The sequence below is a fragment of the Chelonia mydas genome, chromosome 5 (genome assembly GCF_015237465.2).
Source record: "Chelonia mydas isolate rCheMyd1 chromosome 5, rCheMyd1.pri.v2, whole genome shotgun sequence".
NCBI classification, from domain to species: Eukaryota; Metazoa; Chordata; order Testudines; family Cheloniidae; genus Chelonia; species Chelonia mydas.
The window spans coordinates 12,826,511-12,843,473 of NC_051245.2; the positions used below are offsets into that span (position 1 = coordinate 12,826,511).

Genomic DNA, 16,963 nt, shown 5'->3' on the forward strand with positions numbered 1-16,963 from the left:
TTAAAAAAGAATGTAGTGCATTAGTTGTTTGTCTGTCTCTGTGGGATGTCTACACAGGGATAAAATACCCGTGGCATGATGGTGGCTGGCCAAATTCAGCTGATTCGGGTTCACAGGGCTTGGGCTGTTGAACTAAAAATCACTGTGTAGACATTCAGGCTTGGGAGGGAGACCGAATTCTGGGTCCCTGCAACCTTGCAGGGTCCCACAGCTCCGGCTCCAGTCCCAGTCTGAATGTCTACCCAGTGATTTTTCAGCCTCGGAGCCCAAGCTTCATGAGCTCAAGTCAGCTGACCTGGGCCAGCAGCAGTTTTTTTTAATCCCTGTGTAAGACATACCCTGTGAGGGCTGTGTGGCTGGGGGTTACCAGGTGAACAGGTCAGGTCAGGTGAGGTCTATTTGTTGCATCTCCATGAGGACCATGTGGCTGGGATTCTTTGATCAGATCTGGTGTTTGAAGTCTCTGATGGGGTAAAGTTAAGCAGCAAGTCTTAGTATATAAGTCAGTTGCCAAGTGAACATTTAAGGAGGAGAACAGGAGTAACCAGGGGAGTTTTGGAGGGAATTGCAATAGGAAGTGTGATTCCTTCTGTTTTAGGTATGGTTCTGTGCCAGGTAGTGGATATGAATGACGAGAGAACAACTGCTGTGTTTTGCTTGGGATGTGCTATGTTTTCCTTTCTGCTGGAATATAGTAAAGATTTCTGGTTCATGAAATGCAAGCTGGTGGCCATACTGGAGGACAAGATACATAGTCTGGAAGCACAGGTATCAACACTGTGTAGTGTCTGAGAAAATGAAGTCTTTTTGGACAACCAGATTCAGAAATTATCGCCACAGATTCCACATGGGGAAGGTTTGCCATTGGAGAGAGTATAAACCAAAGAAGAAGATAGGCAATTTGAGACCAAGAGGGAGGAAAGAGAAACAGGTGGCATTCAATCCAGCTAGTGAGCCAGCTCAGTGAGCCAACTATCAAGGAACTTATCTCTAGGAGAATGGAACAGAATGCTACAGGAGACATACTTGATGGGCATTCTTGTGATATGGTACGAAGCAATCAGCTACCAAGAGAGATTCTTCAACTGTCCTAAGAAGACAAGCAATCATCATTGGTGACTCCATCAGAGTGGACAGATAATTCAGCAAGGGACTTCTTAGTTGGAGCAGCCCGGGGGGTGTTAAATTAACAATCCAAGAGGAGAATGGTAAGGAGGTGAATGTTGTACAAACTCAGCCTGTAATGAACAAATTGAACCAATGTGACAAAGAATGTAAAGAGAAGGAAAATATCAATTGCTTACATACCGATGCTAGGAGTCTGGGCAATAAACAATTAGAGTTGGAAATTCTCACTGAGAAGAAATTTGATATAATTGGTACTGGTATTACTGAAACCTTGTGGGACACATTATTAGAATGTTAAAATCATTACATTGTTACAACCTGTTTAGGAAGGATAGAGTGGATGAAAGAGATGGCACTCTACATTACAGATACCATTAACTTTTTTATAGTTATTGACATCTCAGAACCGCTCGATCTTGAATGCATATAAATCAATGCTCTAGCTAACAAACCCAGGGGAAGGTACTGGTGGGGGTCTGTTACAGACCACCAAATCAAACTAGAGAACAGTATGCATTACTCCTTAAGCACCTCTCTGTAAGGTGTACGGAAATAAAAGTTATGTTTTCACATCCTCAATTTGAAAATATGTTGTAGGTCTCATGCAGCCAATAGGAAAACTTAGTATTTAAGTCTTAGTGTTTCTAAAAATTATAGTTGGTAATTTTCTAACACAAAATGCACCCAACATAAGATGACTCTATTTCGGACCTCGCTAATGTGCATAAAGATGAATTAATCACCCCAGTGGGTGGTTGCCTAGGGACCAGTGATCATGACCTAATTGTGTCTAATGTGGGCAAAAAGAAGACAGTCCCAAGCAGCAGTTCTTCAAAAGGGTTAATTTCCCCAAACTGAGGAAAATGAACAAAATTGATTGGGAGGAAATTTTAGACAGAAAAATGTGAATGAAAATTGGGAGTCGTTTAAGAGGAGGGTATTAGACAGCTAAAACGCCAAATTCTACAGTCAAGAAAGAGGACACTTTGAATAAAAGCCCATCCTCGTTAAGTGGTGAAGGCAGCAATTAGAAAAAAATTCTTAATACATAACAAATAGAAAAAATGGGGGATAGAGTAGATAGCAATGAATATAAATTATAAGTTAATATGAACAAAAAATTGATAAGGGAAGCTAAAGTCATCACGGAAAAAATCCATGGCTAGTAGGGCAAAGGAAAATAAAATGGAGCAAAAGAAACCCTAACAAAAATATAGGACCATTACTAAATGGAGATGGAAAACTTGTTAATAATGATGTTGAAAAGGTAGAAATGTTTAATAAATATTTCTGTTCTGTATTTGGAAAGAAGCAGGCTGATGTACTTGTATCACCTGATGAAAATGAAGTACTTTCCAATCCATTAGTAAGGAAGGAGTATTAATTTAATTGGGAGTTAGGCACCTCACCTGCTTAGGCACTTTTGAATATCTCATTAGGCAGCTATCTGCATCTTGAGGTGCCTAAATACCTTTGGAAATCTGGCCCTTAGAAACCTACGGCTCTTAGAAACATAACCTTAGAAAGCTAAGTCTCATTGAAAATTTCACCCAAACACTCTCTTCCCCTTAAAGACTGAAAGGAAAACTTCAGAATATATGAGCTTGACATGCTTTGGGGAAAGTGTAGAGAGAGGGTGAGAACTCTGCCCTTACTGAATCTGCCAATTGACAAGTGAGGCTCACTCAGAGTAACAGAAATGACCCTGCAATAAAAACTGTTACATTTGGGTTCAAATGTAGAGCAACTTTCCTGTGTCCTGAAATAATGACCATGGGGCTACAAATACACCACAAGGAAATTAGGACAGGAAGAAGCAGTCTGGGGTCTCAGAGGGCATGTCCACACTACAGACTTAAACCAACCTATGTTAGGTTGATTTACTGTGGTGGCTGATGTCCACACTACCCTTCTTCTGTCGGTGGTGCCTGTCCTCACCAGGAGTGCTTTCACTGACTGAAGAGGGGCAGTGTGGGGCGGCTGAGAGCCGGGGCCCCTGTTCCCTGAGAGGAGTGGGGAGGCAGCTGCCTGGGCTTCTCATCTCCCTGTTTCCCACCAGAAGCGGGGGCCAGCTGCCCAGGCTTCTCACCTCCCCATTCCCCACTGGGAAACAGGGGCCAGCCATCTGGGCTTCTCATCTCCCCGCTGGGAGAGGGGGCAACTGCCCAGGCTTCTTGGCTCTCTGAGTGGGGAGCTAGGGCAGGTGCAGCCTGCCTGGGAGTGGGGAGCCGGGTGGCCACAGCCTGGCAGGGAGCCGGGGGCTGCTGGGTTCTAGCTGCCCGGCTTTCTTGTCAGTTTCACAACTCCAGCATGGAGCCCTGAAATTGACAGGACAGCCAAGAGCCTACCTAAGTAGTGCAGTGTCTACATTGCGTCATCCTAACTACACCGGCATAAGCCCTACACCTCTCGTGGGGGTGGAGTTATTATGTTGCTGTAGTAGGGCACTTACATCAGCGCGACGAGGCTGTAGTGTTTACACTGACGTAAGTAGGTCACCGTAACCTGCCCTACATCGACCTGTGTAGTGTAGACCAGACCTCACAGACCTTTCAAGAGCTGAACTAGAAAACAAGACAAAAACCAGCCAAACCTAGAAACAGTTCTGCTGCTGAAGAGATATACAGCAACCCCTAAATGTGACCTGTCACAAATTCATCTCCTGGGGAAAATCATCTGGATTCTAAGTATCTCAATTTTGGCTTTACTTGTCCCTGGCATGCTAAGATAAGGGTGTAGATTCATGGCAGCTGAGTAGCACACCTCTAGCATCTGCAGCCTACACAGGGCAGAGGCAAGCAGAATGCCTTAGTCCATGCTGAATGGGGCATACCTTCGAATGCTCCTGACACTGCCTTAGGAAGAAGCAGCATGTGCCCCCCTAAGTATCTGCTGTCTGTGATACATATGGTGATGGCCTTTGCTACATCCCATACCTGGAAACCCCACTGCAGTGCTGCCCCATATGCTTCTTGATCCCTCTTCCCAGCGCAGCCAGATTATTGGTTCCATTGGAAACACAAGAGAGAAAATAATCCATAGTTGCCATACGAAAAAAGAAAAAAAAATTGCATGGGGGATGGGAGATGCATTTCAGTTTTACAGGATTTACAGTTGCCCAAAACTGTCTTTTTATAATGCACCAGCCAGCTCAGCTGGTACTATTTACCCACACTTGCTAGTGAATGATCATTTCTTCAATACACACACAGCAGCTCAGTTTTTCTAGATGCTCTCACTACATCATACAGTCCATAACATATTCCAGGTGCACTGGCACTGAGCCAGCGTTCTTTCCTAGTAAGGAAGACAGACATTTAACAGCAGAGACTCCATTTGGGTAAAGTTATACGTTGCATTTTTTCCCCTCCCGCACCCTCCAATCTCCTTGGTCTCAGATTCTGCCAGGATAAGAATTCGGAAACTGAAAGGAAAGAAACACTACAAGAATGTTAGGTTTCAGAGTAGCAGCCATGTTAGTCTGTATTTGCAAAAAGAACAGGAGTACTTGTGGCACCTTAGAGACTAATAAATTTATTTGAGCATAAGCTTTTGTGAGCTACAGCTCACTTGCATCCAATGAAGTGAGCTGTAGCTCACGAAAGCTTATGCTCAAATAAATTTGTTAGTCTCTAAGGTGCTACAAGTCCTCCTTTTCTTTTTACAAGAGTGTTAGTTATGGTGTGAATGAGAAAGGCAACTATTCCTACTCACAGCTTGGTCCCTTTCTGTTCTCCCACCACTAGGGCTTGGGTCCTCGACACAACAGAGTTCAGATTTGTGTACTGCATGAAGTAACCATGTTACCTTTTCCAGGAACCAGTCTGGGCGTGTCCCCTTTCCATCAGTCCTGATCCTCATCTTCCTGAGTGGTGCAATATCTGCAATCTCCATGATAAAAGTGTCCTCCTGACCTCTCTCGAATCTGGAGAAATTAAAAGGTCACGCAGGTTTTGTATTATCTGGCTTGGTTTCTTGTGCTGATGCATTCACCATGCTCTGTGCATACTACAACTCAAACCGGGCCAGCAACCTCAGTAAAAATGGTTGTAAACCACCCGTTCTATGTGCACTGTTCTGGACTTGAGTTTCCCAGTCTGGTTATTGCATGCTAGCACGGTTCTGGCAAGCTTCCCCTGCCCAGTTTGGACAGGGATTCTTTTTCCCTGAGAATTAAGCCAATACAAACCCCACTGTAGGTTGCCCAAGCTAATCTACAGCACGGCTCATTACTCTGGTTGTAACACAGATATAACTACGTTTATACCGTGCACATGCAAATTGTGTTACTAGTAGAGATGGGGCAAAACTACAAACCTCATCTACATATCCCCAAACTTTTTGAGAGACTGAATCTGGAATTGAAGTTTGCAGATTGAAGCCATCTCCTGTTACTCCTGGGACAGGCTAGTGTTTGGAAACTCGGCCTCAAGCCAGGGGTTGTATTCTGTCATGCTGTTGCACTATGCGGAGAAGAGAGTAGAGGGAACGTTGGCCTTTGCTGCTGGGGAACAACCAGGGGAAAAAGGGCCAACTGATGGGCTGGAATGTGCATCTTGAATAATGTAGTACGTTGGTTAAGTGTGTGTCTAGTTCACCAGCTGCTTAGTATCTATGCTTACAGTGAGAAATCCTGGCCCCATTGAAGTCAACAGGAGTTTAACCTTTGATTCCAGAGGGGCCACTGTTCACCTATAGTGAGAAGCATGTGTTATTGCAGGCTGTCTACAGCCAATGCACTCCCAGGCCCACCGTGTAATATCCCACTCAGGCTGGCAGGATTGCTGTAGACCTACAAGAAAATAGCCAACTACTAATCACTAGCTAGCAGGGCGGTTGGAGATAGGAATATTTGCATAAACTATTCCCCAAAACACCAGTGGAACGACCAGCCATCACTCTGGCTCCTCTGCTTATGTGTGGTATGGTCTTCCCATTTGTCCATCATTTAAAAGTTGTGAACATGAGGTTTTTTAGGGAACAGGGCATGTGTCTTCTCATGTGTTTGGACACAGCTTTGTACACTGCACTACTACAGACTAGATAATAAATAGTAATGGCACCCCATTCCTGGCAGTGGGCTGTATCTGCTACCAGTTGTGAAACTCTGTGATATGAGGGAAACATTTCTTTCCAGCCTCTGGTCAGATTACACCCTATAGAGTAAATCTGATTATCCTTGAGCCATTATCTCAGCCTGCATAGCTGCAGATGCTACCAATAGTTTTGGCATGAGCTGCAAAATTTTCATCCAGACTTTAAATTCCCCAGATTTACAGAGGCATCAGGTGTGGGTTTTGACTCAGGTCCATTTCTAGGAATTAATGATTAAATTTACCTTACCCTCACCCTCATGAAAACTTGTGCTATGTTCTTTGCCTCAGTTCCTTTCTGTGGTAGTGAATTCCAAGGTTCACTATACACTGTGGAAAATAATATTTCCTTTCATGATATAAGTGGATTGATTCTCCAGTTTCTAACTTTATAAGGCAAAATGAAAAGGAGCAAACCATCACTTTTCATTACGGACACCGTTGTTTGTAAAGCTTTATGCCCCATCACACTTTTGTCCTTTCCAGGCTAAATAACTCTAGTCTAAGCAGTCTCCCATCAACCCGTTCTTTCAACCTCCTGTCATCAGTCAATATCCTGTTCAGAATTTGTAGGTTTCATATCCAACCCATTACTCACAAGAACTCATTACACTATAGGGAAACAATCGCCCTAAGGAGATGGACTGGAGGACCTAATTGGTCTTTTCTATCCCTAATTTATATGAGCATGAACATAAGAATTGTAAATCTGAATAAAAACTGGGGGGGGGGGAGGGGGCGGGGAAGGAATACTGGAGGAGATAAAGTATTTGCCAAAATGTCTTCTTCAGGACACTGAACCATTTGTCTGCAGGATTTCATTAAGCTTTCCTATCCACGCCTCCACTAAAAAATGTTTCTATTGTCTTGAGGTCTGGGCAATAAACAGTAACGTAACTAAAATCGCCTTAAATCTGTGACAGGTTAGAGAGTTGTTTCTTGGTAAGGTGGAGAGCTCCTGTCAGTGAGCTGGTACTGGATGGCCCCAATAAAGATGAAGTGTCTCTTTTAACAATTTTGTATTCAGTGCCTTCTCCTCCCCCTCTCTCGGTCCAGTTGTGTGATGATTACAGATGTTTCCGTATGGGATTTGAATCAATAGAAGTTTGTGTTGTGAATTGCTGGGCTGAGAGACAACAGGAATTACAAGTAAACAGGCAGTGTGCCCATTGTGTAAAGTTCCCTTCTGCTGAGGGTGTTAAGGACAGCCATGCCAATGCAAGTAATGGGCAGGTTACAATCAATCTTGGGTCAGGAATGAGGGCCTGCAGTTGGGCCTGGAGCAGCTAGTTAACCCCTAATCAGCTGGATGGTCTGACTGGCTGAGTGGCATTGCCAGGACTGCTCTGAAGACCACTAGTAGCACTCAGCCAGGGAATGCTCACTGTGTATGCCCACAGCGTCAATCGCTCCTGTACCTGCCTTGTTCTCAGCCTTGTGCCAGCCTTGCTCCTATCCTGCTCCAGTCCACTCCAGCCCCACTTGGTTTCTGACTCCTTGTTCCTGACCCTCGGCTCTGGCTCCTGGATCTCGACTCTAGCGCTAGGCTGGATAGCGGCTGCTCCGAGCACTAGGCTTGACTGCCCATGCCCTGGTCTGTGACATCTTGTGGGAGAGCTACAGTGTGTGCAAAGCTGCTTTATATATTGCACACATTAGCTGTTATTCCTTAGGAGTCACTCGCTGGCCATGTACTTCCGTTGCTGCTTCTGTTGCTTTTCACTATGTTTTGTGGGGCCCTGTCACGGCACACAATGTAGTATGTTGTGGTCAGGTCTCTTTAAAATTAGTCATAGAAGCTCTGTGGGCCTCCCTCAGTAGTTACAGTAATGTAAGTTATTTCCCGGCTTATTCAGTCAACGGGGGGAGTTTGGGATATCTACAGCTATCTTGAAGGACTCCTCTCCAGTGCCTGGGAGTCTCTCCCCATCCCTCATAGGCATTTTCAGCTGACACGGGACTGGTTTTGTTTCTTAAACAAGAAAAACAACAGTCCATCCCCCTCCCTGACCTGCTGGGGTTGCACATTGGGCTTAAAACACTGGAAGACAGACCCGCAAAAGTGTAGGGAGCTGCAAAGGGCAGCAGGCCGGGGAAGGTCATCTCTCTGGTGCTCTTAGGTTAAAAGCACCTGAGCATGCCTGGAAACAAACTGTCTTCTGCGTGTCTCTGTCTGGATCCAAAAGCGATGGCATTCTGTAGCCTGCATGGCTCAGAAGGGAGCGTATCCACTCTGCTGGGTTGGGTCCTTTGAAGATGATGCAGAGATTTTAGGCAGAGGTAAATGCGTTCTACCTTTCCAAAACAAAACAACAGCACCCTTCTCGTTACATAACGAAACACAGGAAGGCATCAAATGAATATACTTGCCCATGTAACTATTCCTTACTGCCACCTGAAAATATAACATCTCTTCATCATCCTGGCCACAGAGCTCTTATTTTCAGTAGTACTAGTCAGTGCGCTATACACAGAATCAGAACTCAGTCAGTTAATGTCAGGCTGTGGTCAAAGGTCTGGTGTCCCCTACAGCAAACTGGATCTAAATTCTGTGGCTAGATCCTTGGATCCTGCAGCTTTCTGGTGTGGCAGCCTGGAAATGCTGTGGCAGCTTCGTATAAATATTAAAAATGGAGGGGTTTATTTAACTAAAATTGAAATGGAATTTTACAATCATTGCTGTCATCCCTGTGATATTCATTCCATGCTGTCCTCACATTTTGATAAGGTACAACTGGATGGCAGAAGATATCAGCGAGGATGCTGGTGGTTTTGGCAGATGAGTAAGGGTCAGTTTGAGCTTTTGGCATCCGGAAAGGTGATGGAGTCAGATTAGGATGATAGGGTACATATTTTAGCTGTGTCTGTGAAAGTGATCATTAGTGAAGTAATTACAATGGTTATCTTGAGGCTACAGAGTACACCACCCCTTGGTATGGGTGGGTCAGTCCACATGGCTTTGTCAGCAGAATTACAGTGTCAGTTTACATTCAATCTGTGTTTTTTACATTTTCTTCACAACTATGAAAGATAAATTTATAAAATCCCCAAATCTTAGATTCTCCCGCAAAGGTGGATTCCACATCAGATACTGCCCCTATGATACCATGGAATATATATGACCCTGGCTGTAGCTGACACAAGACTTTAGATGCCCCCAACTTACGCAATTGTTCCGTTCCGGAAAGCCTTGCGTAACTTGAATTTTGCAGAAGTCGGAAACATATACCTGTACGTTACGCAAAAATTTCCGCCAACTCAAAAATCCTATTTCTGGTTTATGGAACTTTTTCCATAAATGCGAATTTGCATAAGTCGGGTCTTGTGTAACCTGGGGAGCATCTGTATTCACAATTTTCCGTATAATGTCTAGGTTTAAGACTGCATAGAAACAGGATAAACTCCAAGACTTGTGCAAATGCCCAAGGATGATATATCACTTGTTGCACAGTATATTTCTTCCCACTGCGCTGTTAAGTCCAATACCACAACTTGGAAATGGTCAATGGCACGTTTGCCATTTACTTCAGTGGGAGCAGGAGCAGGGCCCTGACTGTGTTTAAATTTGAAAGCTGAGCTTTGTTGTTGCCTGTTTTTAAGGAACAAAGAGGACAAGATACTGTACCTCTCTCCATTTTTTTCCAGCCGCATCTCCTCAGTGTTCCCGCTGGATCCAAAGAGAGTCATGTAAACACTGGTATCCGTTCCAGCATTTTGGATGTCTCCAGTCACAACTGTAACTTCATATAGAATCTGGCAAGGATTGAAACAATCATGAAGCGTCTCACTGCAAACAGCTATTCTTGATTCAAACAAAAGCCTAAGCAAAAAGCGAGTCAAACTCTGCAGTTTGTCTGCTTCTTTAAGTGTAGTTATCATTGCACTGTACCTTTAATACCGGTTCCCTTTATACTGATATTTTCTATTGCAAAGTTACTGGCCAAAACGTATTATGAAATATTTTCCTTTTTCATCACCTAACCCTTTTCAGAGGGTTTTGACAGCCCCCACAATGTGTCTGAGTGTGAGAGAGACTCTGTTATTACTACACCCATACACACTTTGGAAGTGATAGGCATCTGATGAACTGCGAGGCAGAGATAAATGGCAATGATCATACAGCTTTGTCTATTTCATCTGTACTCTGCCCAGAAATCCATCTCCCTCGAGACTGTTTCGATATTCCAGCCCCGCCCCAAGCAGCTTCAAACTGCTGCCACTTTAAAAAATCAACTTGCTAGGAAAATGTTTGTTTCTTCTCCTCAAATACAGTCTCCTCCCTGACCTGCCTCCCCAAATGCTACTGCTCTGATGCCCAGAGTGAACAATATTCAGTCCTGCTGCAGTGACAGGTTTAAAGCCTGATACGTATCTCACCACATTGCACAGCAAGAATTAGAATCTGGTCTATAGTACGCGGTTATTTCGGAATTAGCCGAGTTACTTCGAAATAAAACTGATTCCATCCACACCACCAAACCAGTTTTTTTTTTATTTAAGGGGCTCTTGAATCCAATTTCTGTACTCCACGTTGGCAAGTGGAGTAGCGCTAAAATCGAGATCACAGTTCCGGGTTACAGGTACTGTGATCGAATTCGACATTATTGGCCTCTGGGAGCTATCCCAGAATGCTCCCTTGTGACCGCTCTGGACAACACTCTTAACTCCGATACACTAGCCAGGTTGGCAGTAAAAGCCCTGGGAACTTTTGAATTTCCTGTTTGGTCACCATCAGCACAGGTGACCATCAGCACAGTCCACCATCACAGGCGACCATGCAGAGTCCGCCATCACAGAGACCAAGCAGTCCCGGATTTGCAGACGAGCTCCAGCATGGTCCGAATGGGAGGTACTGGATCTCACTGCATGCTGGGGAGACGAATCTGTTATGGCAGAACTACATGCCAAAAAAAGAAACGCAAATACATATGCTAAAGTCTCCAGGGCCACAATGGAAAGAGGCTACTCCAGGGACACAGAGCAGTGTCGTACAAAAATCAAGGAGCTCAGGCAAGTGTACCAAAAAGCCAGGGAGGCGAATCGGTGCTCTGGGTCACAGCCCCATACATGCCGCTTCTACCGTGAGCTGCATGCAATTATGGGGGTGATGCCACCACAACCCCACCACTGTCCGTGGACACCTGCAAGGGGGAGTAGCATGGAGCAAGGAGGATGAGTTTTTGGAGGATGAAGAGGAGGAGGAGGAGGAGGAGGACAGTGCACAGGCAGCAAGTGGGGAATCCGTTTCCTCCCCTAGCCAGAAACTATTCTTAATGCTGGAGACAATAGCCTCCCCCCACTCCCAAGGCATGTTCCCGGACCATCACCCCAGAGAAGGCACTTCTGGTGAGTGAGAGCTTGATCAGAGCCACTCGGTGGAGGGTGGGGGAAAACCCAGCTGTGCTGGGCTGTTCGCATTTAGTTTAAAGGGCTCGCTCATCCCTGCTCAGAGCCTCATTGGAGCCATGCAGTGGGAAGAGGGGGCGCGGGGGAGCGTGTTGTGTGAAGCGATCATCCCAGAGAACCTGGCAGTTTGAAAACATTGAAATGAATGCGGAAGAAGCAGAATCCCGCGTGCTTCTAGGGCTTACCATGACTGCCTGCAAGTTGCATTCTGTTGCCCAGCCGCATCAATAACATCGATGGCTTACTCACACCAAAGTGGCAGGCACTTCAGTATAAGAGGCAAAATGCGACCTTGTACAGAAAGAACATGTGTTGTGTACTGTGAATTGCCTGTTTCACTGAGAAAGAGTGTCCCCTTTGTTCTCTAGAATGTATCTTTTAAAATACCACCCTCCCTTTTTCTCCTCCCGCCAGTGCAAATATTTCAACCCAGCCCCTATCTACTGCGTCCCAGAGGCTGGTCCAGATTAGAAGGCAGAAAAAATGAACTCGGGACGATATGTTCGCCGAGCTCATGCAGTCCTCCCACACTGATAGGGCCCAGCTGAATGCGTGGAGGCAAACAATTGCGGAGTTGCGTTAAACGTTACATGAATACGAAGAGAGGAGGGACACGCGCAATGAGAGCAGGCAGGATGCTATGGTCAAGCTCATGGGGGAGCAAACTGACATGCTCCGCTGTATGATGGATCTAATGCGGGAAAGGCAGCAAGACCACAGACTGCCGCTGCAGCACCTGTATAACCGCCCTCCTCCAAGTTCCATAGCCTCCTCACCCAGACACCCAAGAACACGTGGGGGGGAGGCTACGGGGACCCACACAGTCAACCCCAGAGGATTGCACAAGCAGCAGAAATCTGGCATATCCAAAATTTTGATCTGGTTTCTGGACTTGTCCTTCCCTCCTCCTCCACCCACCAACCCAATCCCTCCCCCCACTCCCCTGCCATCTAGCTTCTGATTTCTCTCAGTGTTTGGTGCAACAAATAATAAAGAACAGTTTTTAAACAATTGTGACTTTATTTCCTTTCATATATATAGGGGGCGGGTAACTTTAAGAGAAACAAACACAACTGTCACACTGTAGCCTGGCCAGTCATGAAACTGATTTTCAAAGCTTCTCCGATGTGCAGCGCAACCTGCTGTGCTCTTCTAATCACCCTGTTGTCTGGCTGTGCTAAACTGGCCACCAGGCGAGTTGCCTCAACCTCCCACCCCACCATTGACGTCTCCCCCTTACTCTCACAGATATCGTGGAGCACACAACAAGGAGCAATTACAACTGGAATATTGGTTGTGCTGAGATCTAACCGAGTCAGTAAACTGCGCCAGCGTGCTTTCAAACATCCAAAAGCACATCTACCACCATTCTGCACTTGCTCAGCCTATAGTGAACTGCTCCTCACTACTGTCCAGGGTGCCTGTGTACGGCTTCATGAGCTATGGCATTAAGAGGTAGACTGAGTCCCCAAGGATAACTATAGGCATTTCAACATCCCCAACAGTAATTTTCTGGTCTGGGAAGTAAGTCCCTTCCTGCAGCTGTTCAAACAGACCAGAGTTCCTGAAGATGCGAGTGTCATGCACCTTTCCCGGCCATCCCACGATGATGTCGGTGAAACGTCCCTTGTGATCCACCAGTGCATGCAGCACCATGGAAAAATACCCCTTGTGGTTTATGTACTGGCCGCCCCGGTGTTCCGGAGCCAAGATAGGGATATGTGTTCCGTCTATCACCCCACCACAGTTAGGGAACCCCAGCATATTAAAGCCATCCACAATGGTTTGCACATTTCCCAAAGTCACTACCCTTGATAGCAGCTGGTCAATGATTGCCTTGGCTACTTGCAGCACAGCAGCCCCCACAGTAGATTTGCCCACTCCAAACTGATTCCCGACTGACCGGTAGCTGTCGGGCGTTGCAAGCTTCCACAGAGCTATGGCCACTCACTTCTCAACTGTAAGGGCTGCTCTCATTTTGATGTCTTTGCGCTTCAGGGGACAGCAAGTCACAAAGTTCCATGAAAGTGGCCCTATGCATTCGAAAGTTTCGCAGCCACTGGGAATCATCCCATACCTGCAATACTATGCGGTCCCACTAGTCTGTGCTTGTTTCCCGGGCCCAGAATCAGCGTTCCACGGCATGAACCTGGCCCAACACCACCATGATCTCCCCATCGCCACATGCCATGCTTCTAGGAACGTCTGTGTCCATATCCTCATCATTATAGTAATCGCACTGTCGTCGCTTCCTCGCCCGGTTTTGCAGGTACTGCACATACTGCTGGATAATGCGCGAGGTATTTACAATGGTCAAAACTGCAGTGGAGATCTGAGCGGGCTCCATGGCTATGGTGCCTGCATGGGTATTCCTGGGAAAAGGGCACGAAATGTAGGAGAGCAGAGTGGTAGCGGAAGAGGTGCTGTTTGGTTCACGATAGCCGAAAAAAGGCGGGAAATGGTTGTCTTCTGTACCTTTCACGGAGGCGGGAGCCCAGGACAGAAAACATGGAGAAGCTTGGTAGCGCGGCAAGAGCGGAAGAACAGAGTTGGTGGCGGAAGCTGTGCTGCTCGGTTCATGATGGCCGAGCAGAGCTGGCAGTGGAAGCGATCGATGAGGAAGAGAAAGAGTCGATACTAGAGATTACAAGAGGAAATGAGAGGTGGATTCATAGTAGCAGGAGAGCAGCAGTGCACTGTCTGCTAAAACCAGTATGGCGTCCTTATGCCAAAGAGGCGCGAAACGATTGTCTGCCATAGTTTTCACAAAGGGAGAAGCGACTGACGACACACACCAAGAAACACCTGTGAGAATGTTTTTGCCCCGTCATGCACTGGGAGCTTTACCCAGAATTCCAATGAGTGGTGGAGACTGCAGGAACTGTGGGATAGCTACCCAGAGTGCACCGCTCCGACATTCGATGCTAGCCTCGGTACTGTGGATGCAGTTCGCCAAATTCATGCACTTACTGGGGACACAGAAGACCGAATGTATAAAATCGCTTCTGACAATTCGAATAGAATAAATTCGAAATAATTTTGTACTTTAGACATACCCATAGACTCATAGAATATCAGGGTTGGAAGGGACCTCAGGGGGTCATCTAGTCCAACCCCTGCTCAAAGCAGGACCAATCCCCAACTCAATCATCCCAGCCAAGACTTTGTCAAGCCTGACCTTAAAAACCTCTAAGGAAGGAGATTCCACCATGTCCCTAGGTAACCCATTCCAGTGTTTCACCAACCTCCTAGTGAAAAAGTTTTTCCTAATATCCAACCTAGACCTCCCCCACTGCAACTTGAGACCATTACTCCTCGTTCTGTCATCTGGTACCACTTAGAACAGTCTAGATCCATCCTTTTTGGAATCCCCTTTCAGGTAGTTGAAAGCAGCTATCAAATCCCCCCTCATTCTTCTCTTCTGCAGACTAAATAATCCCAGTTCCCTCAGCTTCTCCTCATCAGTCATGTGCTCCATCCCCCTGATCATTTTTGTTGCCCTCTGCTGGACTCTCTCCAATTTGTCCACATCCTTTCTGTAGTGGGGGGTCCCAAAACTGGACACAGTTCTCCAGATGAGGCCTCACCAATGCCAAATAGAGGGGAATGATCATGTCCCTCGATCCGCTGGCAATGCTCTTACTTATACAGCCCAAAATGCTGTTAGCCTTCGTGGCAACAAGGGCACACTGTTGACTCATATCCAGCTTCTCATCCACTGTAACCCCTAGGTCCCTTTTTCCAGAACTGCTGCCTAGCTACTCAGTCCCTAGTCTGTAGCAGTGCATGGGATTCTTCTGTCCCAAGTGCAGAATTGGGTGTCTTAGCCATGGCAAAGTGGAGATTCCCACTCTCCCAGTGCGATACACAACACTTGCATCTAGCTCTGGAAATTCCCAAGATATCAGACTTTAAAGTTGTGCCAGCTTTTGCATAGGAATGCTACTTGGGGTCGTTTTCAACAAATTAGTTTTACTTTATTCTCTTTCTCTGAGACGTAAACAGCTTGACTCATGGGGTAAAATATTTCAAAAGCACCTACGTGATTTAGGTCCCTGAGTCCCAATGCTCCATGGGACTTTCGATAACATTTCAAAAAGCACCTAAGTGACCTAGAAGTCCCTCTGAAAGTCAATGGGACTTAGTTACCTAAGTCACTTAGGCACTTTTGCAGATGTTTTTCATGGTAACTAAGGCCCTTGGGTTTATCAGTGGAGGGATATCTGAATCTGTCCCAATACACTGTACTCCTTATTGGTGTGATACATTATGTAGGTTTTATAGGCATCAGTCATGGATGCCACATTATTCAAGAGTGTCAAAGGAATAGGAGGGAAAATAAATTAAAACTGATACATTTAAATTATGCGGCAGCTGTGCAGGAGGTGAAGAAAAATCATACCATTAACTTTCCAAAAATAGTTAAAGGTGCCAGTCCTCACCAATGCCAACAAATTTGGAGTTTCTGATTCAAGACATTTATAAGGAAAGATGGGACAGAATATGTTGTGAACTGTTCGAAAAGTGAAACCTACCCTTCAGTATTTGAACTCTCAGCTCTCAGACACTGTTCCTAATTTCCCCTAAATTTTCCAACAAAATTCTGGCATAACTTCACATATGAGATTTCAGGTGGGTGGAATTACTTTTGGTAAACTTAAGGAAGTGGTGGGCAACACTGAGCTTTTAATGGAAAACTAAGCTTAAACCTTAATTAGCATCAATATTGATTTATGGATGACACATTAGAGGAGGTCTCTGGTCTGACTCTTTGAAAGCTGTCAAGGTGAAAGTTAAAGAACTGGTGGAACGTTTCAGATAAAGTAGATCTTAGTCCCAGTTTTCTGCCCAAAGTCTTCTTTATGAGTGCACTAGGTTCTACTGTTGAAGGCTGTGTGCAGTGGCTGTGTCTGTCAGTAAAAAATGTTGTTATACTTCTGTTTGTCTGGGGTACAAAAAAGATTTTATGAGTAAATTTCATTTAGTTGGAAGTCAGGAGCAATGTATGAAATTACTGTTTTACCAGCAGGGTGATTTAGCTGTGACTATAGATTTACCAACAGAGATTTCAGACCAACACTGTATTATTGTCTCACTCTTCAACATTATTGTCTGCTAGTATTTTCATTATGAATCTTATTTCCAAGGACTGCATAATTCAGGCTTTTTAAATTTGTATTTGGTTAAAATATAGCACACAACATCTCATCTCAAATGTTTATATATATATATAGTGGTTTTTGTCTTTTCTTTTTAATTTTTCTTGGCTACATTTGATTTAAATCATTTGGTACTTGATTCAGAGATAAGCAAAGCTATAAAAGTCTAATGGTTTC

General features: G+C 45.3%; 1 protein-coding gene across 2 annotated transcripts in view; it reads right to left on the reverse strand.

Annotated features, from left to right (window-relative positions):
• Positions 1 to 16,963, reverse strand: part of LOXHD1 (lipoxygenase homology PLAT domains 1) — a 303,450-nt gene that overhangs the window by 42,240 nt on the left and 244,247 nt on the right. For both annotated transcript variants that reach the window (XM_043547366.1, XM_037902822.2), the window contains 2 exons: positions 9,847 to 9,974; positions 4,936 to 5,053 (listed from right to left, as the gene is read on the reverse strand). In XM_043547366.1, the coding sequence (XP_043403301.1) occupies positions 4,936 to 5,053; positions 9,847 to 9,974 (246 nt within the window). The remainder of the gene's footprint in view (positions 1 to 4,935; positions 5,054 to 9,846; positions 9,975 to 16,963) is intronic.